This window comes from Populus alba, chromosome 1 (assembly GCF_005239225.2).
Source record: "Populus alba chromosome 1, ASM523922v2, whole genome shotgun sequence".
Taxonomy (NCBI): domain Eukaryota; kingdom Viridiplantae; phylum Streptophyta; class Magnoliopsida; order Malpighiales; family Salicaceae; genus Populus; species Populus alba.
In genome coordinates, this window is record NC_133284.1 from 16,175,273 (window position 1) to 16,181,926 (window position 6,654).

Below are 6,654 nucleotides of genomic sequence, written 5' to 3' on the forward strand. Positions count from 1 at the left end.
GGAGAACAAAGAAGAATGATGGCATCAAGTCTTTCATAGAGGCCAAGATCGTAAGATATTTCTCGAGTAAGCAAGGGGGACAAAAGCCATCAAAGCTTACTATCAGAGACTCAAACTTTTGAAAAAGGAGAACTCCATGAAGAAAAGGGGACCTATACTTCTCAGGTAAGTATACATGCATATTGATCATGATGCATTACTTTCATCCTTGACAGATCGGTGTCTCACCATCACCTCTTTTTTAGTGTGCCTTCGAGCCCTAACCTTTTAGGTAGTGTGTTTTCCAACCCTACCTCCTTCTGAGGGCGTCTTTTAGCCCTCACCCCTTAGGTAGTGTGTTTTCTAACCCTACCTCTTTTTTAGTGTGCCTTCGAGCCCTAACCCTCTTAGATAGTGTGTTTTCCAACCCTGCCTCTTTTTGAGAGCTCCTTGGAGCACTCACCCTTTAGGTAGTGTGTTTGCTAACCCTACCTCTTTTTTTAGTGTGCCTTTAAGCCCTAACCCTCTTAGGTAGTGTGTTTGCCAACCCTACCTCCTTTTGAGAGCTCCTTCGAGCCCTCACATCTTAGGTAGTGCATGTTTGTAACCCTACCTCTTTTTAAGTGCGCCTTAAGGCCATCAACCACTTTAGGTAATGTGTTTTATAACCATACCTCCTTTTAAGTGCGCCATAGAGCCATCAACCCCTGAGGTAGTGCGTTTTCCAACCCTATCTCCTTTTGAGTGCGCCTTAGAGCCTTCAACCACTTTAGGTAGTGTGTTTTCCAACCCTGCCTCCTTTTGAGTGCGCCTTAGAGCCATCAACCCCTTAGGTAGTGCGTTTTCCAACCCTATCTCCTTTTAAGTGCGCCTTAGGGCCATCAACTCCTTAGGTAGAGCGTTTTCCAACCCTATCTCCTTTTAAGTGCGCCTTAGGGCCATTAACCACCTTAGGTAGTGCGTTTTCCAACCTTACCTCCTTACCTCCTTTCGAGTGCACCTTTGAGCCCTCACTACTTTAGGTAGTGCGTTTTCAAACCTTACCTCCTTTAGAGTGCGCCTTGGAGCACTCAGCTCTTAGGTAGTGTGTTTTTCTAACCCTACAACCTTTCGAGTGCGCTCTTCAGCCCTCGTTCCCCATCGAGTCCTATCATGTCGTCCCTTTTAAACATTTTGCCTTTTCGCCCGGGTAGGTCACCCATTATAATCAGACCTCTTTCAAAACACTTTTCATCTTCCATTTGGGCCGGTTGCCCATAACAATGAAACCATTTTTGAGAAATCATTGCATTTCTCCCCACCTTCAAACTTTTTCAATTTGGGCCGGTTGCCCATAACAATAAAACCATTTTGAGAAATCTTTGCATTTCTTACCACCTCCATAACAATTTCACCACTTTGAGAAATCTTCGTATTTCTCACCACCTTAAAAACTCCTTTTGCTTTCCATTCTGGGCCGGTTGCCCATTACAATAAAACCACTTTGAAAAATCTTTGCATTTTTCACCACTTTGAAAAATCTCTGTATTTTTCATCTCTTTGAAAAAATCTTTGTATTTTTCAAAACCTTTCACTTGGGCCGGTTGCCCATTACAACAAAACCACTTTGAAAAATCTTTACATTTTTCATCATTTTGAGAAATCTTTGCATTTCTCACCATTTTGAGAAATCTTTGCATTTCTCACCACCTCTAAAATTTTTCACCATTTTGAGAAATCTTCGCATTTCTCACCACTTTGAAAAATCTCTGCATTTTTCACCTCTTTGAAAAAATCTTTGTATTTTTCAAAACCTTTCATCTGGGCCGGTTGCCCATTACAACAAAACCACTTTGAAAAATCTTTGCATTTTTCACCACTTTGAAAAATCTCTGTATTTTTCACCATTTTGAGAAATCTTCGCACTTCTCACCACTTTGAAAAATCTCTGTATTTTTCACCACTTTAAAACATCTTTGTGTTTTTCACCCGGGTAGGTCACCCATGACAATTCGACCATTTCAAAATCTTTGAATTTTCAAAAAAAAAAAAAAATCTTCCCTTTTTCTTCTTTACAACGCTTACTATCTAAAAGTCTCCTACGAGACTTTCTATCATAAGCATTGTAAGAGGGGGCAACTGTCATAACCCAATTTTGGGTTATTCCCCAAATTTCAAAATAAAAATCAAAAAATAAAATAAAGGCTGGCACTATGGAGGACTAAATTGAAAATCAGAAAAAATCCCAAATTTTAACCCAAAACGACTTTGCTTAAAAAAAAAAAAAAAACGGGTTACTGTTCATCATCTTTCTCGTGAAGCTGCCCAAGTGGCAGACTTCCAGGCGCATTTTCTACCTCGTTTATTCCCCAAATCCGACAAGTCATGCACCGACATGTTCACCTGAAATCCCTTTATCCGGTGGAGTGGTCCGGTCGGGTCGAAAATCTTGGAAACGGCTCCGTTTATTGGCCCAAAGTGGCACCCTCGGGCAGTCTGCAGCCTTGGATTGCCAAATTTTGCAGTTCGAGGTGCACACTTTGAACCAACGGCTTGGATTCCTCGAGTCGAATCAAGGGCTGAGACTTTTTCCCCGTTGAAGAAAAGATTACCCTCTTTCCATCCCTATAAATAGGAGCCAATTTCGTGCTTAGAGGGAGGAGAAAATCAGGTCCAAAGTAAGCCAAAAAGCCAGCCTTCCTCCCTTTTCCTGCTGCAGATTTTCTTCTTTTTCTTCCTTTTCCAGCTGCAACCGCTCCAGCCAACTCCACCGCTGTTTCCACCACCAGCTTCAGGTCCTCCTCCTCCAGCCAGCCATCGCCGCCACGCCAGGTGGTCCGCTCACCTTCCTCTTCTTCTTCGCGTCACTGTTCACGCATGAACAGTAGACGTGAATTATAATTCATGTCTACTGTTCATGCCTTTAGTCTTGTTCATGCCGTCACTGTTCACTGTTCATGCCTTTTAGTTTTTTATTCGTTTTTCTTTTTTTATTTTTTTAAAAAATTTCAAAATATAAAAAAAAATCATTTAAAAATTTTGTGGTTTTCTCAAATATTTTTCCACCAAGTTTGCTTATATTGGGTTGTATACTTACATTGTAAGATACAAGTCCGGTATTAAAATACCTAGTTTTTTTGAAATATTTTTTAAAAAAAAATATCAAAAAGAAAAAATATTTTATCGCATACGGCCAAGCCCTAAATATTTTCCAAGCATGTTTTTTTTCAAAAAAAATTGCATCTTTCTCACCTTTTGAAAAAATCCAAAAAATGGATATCATAACTAGTTTATGATTATCCATTAGGGTTTGGCCAAAATATCAAAAATCTTTTGCCAATCTTTTTTTTCTAAGATCTAGATGTAGACTTTAATATTTGAAAGGTGTAAAATTACATGATAAAGTACACCCTCAAGTATTAAAGATACAAGATGTAAATAAATATCATTCAGACGTTAGAACGGTTAGGTTTTAATCCAATAAGGTAGAGACTTTCTCATGAAGATAGATCTACCTTGAATCTTAGAAAGACCAACGAATAGAAATTCGACCTAGAAAAAACAATCAAGCAACATTGCAGCTTACCTTAGGTAGGGTGCACTGGGGGTGATGCGTCTTCCCCTTGCACAACCAGTCCCTTACTCAGACTCTCGCAGACCATAGGTTCCTAGTGACCATAATACCAGGTGGCGACTCCAATGAACCAAGCAAAACACAAATAATAAACAAATCGCCAGCCGATGCGCGCGGGATTTTCCGACATGCGACATGTTGTATGAACTTGAACAACTTTTAAATGCTTCCGGGACATCATTGGAAGATCATAAACTTCCAATGCCAAATGGTCGCTTGATGGACGAAGTCAGGAACAAGCTTTTAAGAGAAGAGCTTGACTGTGATCTTGTTGAGCTTAGAAATAACCATTCATTGGCTATGCCACTTCTTAATCCATGTCAAAGAAACATTTACGAATCTGTTATTACATCTGTACTACAAAAGAGACAAGCGGTCATATTTGTTCATGGTCATGGTGGAACAGAGAAGACTTTTTTATGGCATACAATTATTAATCGAGTTAGATCTGAAGGTTTAATTGTTCTTGTTGTTGCCTCATCTGAAATAGCTTCTCTTCTGTTACCTGGAGGGCGAACAACCCATTCTAGATTTAAAATTCCATTAGAAGTTAGTGAGAGTTCAACATGCGAGATTAAACACAAAACTCACCTTTCACGACAGCTAGAGATGACATCACTCATTGTTTGGGATGAGGCTCCGATTTTGTTTTGAAGCTTTGGACAAGTCTCTACGAGATGTTCTTAGACTTAACAATCCATTTAGTGGCAAGTCCGTCTTATTAGGTGGGGATTTTCGACAAATTCTTCCTGTTATACCTGGAGGAACAAAAGAAGAAATTATTAATGCTTCTTTTACTAGCTCATTGCTTTGGTCTGCATTCACATTCTTCACTTTGAATCAAAATATGCGGCTATCAGCTGATGGTTTAAGCCCAGGTCAAAAAGATGAACTTAGACAGTTTGCAGAGTGGATCCTTTTGATTGGTGATGGACAAATATGTGATTTGGCTGTTTCAGATGATCATGATGCAACATTTATCAAAATCCCATGTGAGCTTCAGGTTCAAATAATTGATTCTCCAATTGCAGCTGTTGTCTCTGCCATATATCCTGACATTGAAAGGGCTCATCTTGACCCATTCTATTTTAAAGACAGGGCAATTGTTACACCGAAGAACTTAACTGTTTCTGAGATTAATAATTTTATCCTTGATATTATACCTGGTCATAAATACAACTTTCTTAGTTGTGATTCTATCCAAACAACTTCTGGTGATATTGACAACATTGACTTATTGTATCCAATTGAATTTATCAACCAACTTGACTTTAATGATTCTATCCAATTGAAAATTGGCACACCGATCATGTTACTTCGGAACCTCAGTCCCTCTGCTAGTTTATGTAATGGAACAAGACATATTGTTACACAGCTTGCCGATCAAATTATTGAGGCCCAAATTATTACTGGTTCTAACATTGGAGATCGAGTTTTTATTCCACGGATTGTCTTTCCAGTTAATGATAAAAAATGCCCCTTCACAATCAAACGAAGACAATTTCCTATTAGGCTTTGCTATGCTATGACTATCAATAAAAGCCAAGGACAATCACTTAAGTTTGTTGGTGTCTTCTTGAAAGAACAAGTTTTCAGTCATGGTCAATTATATGTTGCTTTGTCAAGAGTTACATCAAAGAATGGGCTTAGAATCATTTCCTTCGATCATGAAGGAAAACCATAATGTTATGCTAAAAACATTGTTTACAAAGATATCATTCAATTATTACCAAAAGGTAATCTTTGTATTTGTTGTTGTATCTTTTGTGTGTTAAAATTTTCTATTCATAACCTTGAACATCTATGAGTCTTCTTTCAACATAAAAAAAAAAATTAGTTCCATTTTAACTATAATATATTTAAATTTTTGCTTCTTTTGTTTTTTGCTGCATACGGACAATAATTTCTCATGCTCCTCTATTTTTTATAAAGTCTTTTCATGTCTTTTCAGGTTAGTCTGTCACTTCGTCTGCAATTTATTTTTCTGCTTTGGATCAACGAATTTGCTCCCTGCCTTTGCTGTTTCATGTAAGTTTTTTTTTTCTTCACAGCCTTTAGTCCATGCAGTGCACATCTCATACATTTTGTCAATATTGCTACCTACAAACAACAATCCACATCTTTTTTAGATTTCCAAATCACAAATCTTTGTTTTTTTTTCCTCAAAACATCTCTTGTGATAAGAAATATTCCACATTTATATTCAAGAGATCCTTACTCCTAACAAATTAATTCTATGTGTCAGATAACAAATGCTAGCCCTATGAGATTTATTGTTGCCTACTTCATAGAAATATCTTGGTCCCAATATGATTAACTATATTTGATAAGAATTTTAACTTATTAAATAAATATATAGAAACTATGCGTATAGTGTTTGTGATGGCTGTGCTGTCTTTCTATTCTCCGCTGAAGATAAAAAATCATCAGCAAAACATGGTAGCCATAATGGACCTATAGATTAGTGGTCATAAACTTCATAAACTTTCTCTAAAAGTCAATTGAGAGCACGGTGGCATAAATATAAAATTAGAATCACAAATCACTTAAACACACCATCTTCTTCCTTTAGTAAGAATTGCCACCTTTAAACCTGGAAAGCCACTTGATAAAATCGTATGAACAAAAAATGAAATAATATGAAGGTGATCTCATTCATGATCGTCGTCTTTTGCTTTACCTTAGCATTTAGCTCTCTTTCTCTGATTAGCCTACAAATGCATCATCATTGATGGTAGACACTCATTGTTTCATTATAAAATTCCATTTCATCTCTTTTCTCTAATTTCCTTGCAAAGTTTGGGATGAAAGAATACATTAATAAAAATATAGTTTCGTGATTTTAAAGACCATTTTATGTCCATTCTCTTGCCTTTCCGACCAAATAAAAGAATTTCTTGTGTCTTAAATTTTTTTTCCCTTTTCACAGTCTTTATGTTTCCACAAAAATTAAATGAGTGAATGCTTTTTCCATGTAATAAATGGCCACACAAAATGTTGAAAAAGTTAGTCTAGAAGACCACTTAATCAGTGAGGATTATTTCTTTCTGTTTTGATATATA

General features: G+C 37.2%; 1 protein-coding gene across 1 annotated transcript; it reads left to right on the forward strand.

Annotated features, from left to right (window-relative positions):
• Positions 1-3,727: 3,727 nt before the first annotated feature.
• On the forward strand, positions 3,728-5,276 carry LOC118034864 (uncharacterized). Its single transcript, XM_035040296.1, has 2 exons — positions 3,728-4,145; positions 4,249-5,276. Exons 1-2 carry the CDS (start codon positions 3,728-3,730, stop codon positions 5,274-5,276), a joined length of 1,446 nt encoding a protein of 481 aa, XP_034896187.1.
• The last annotated feature ends 1,378 nt before the right edge of the window (positions 5,277-6,654 follow it).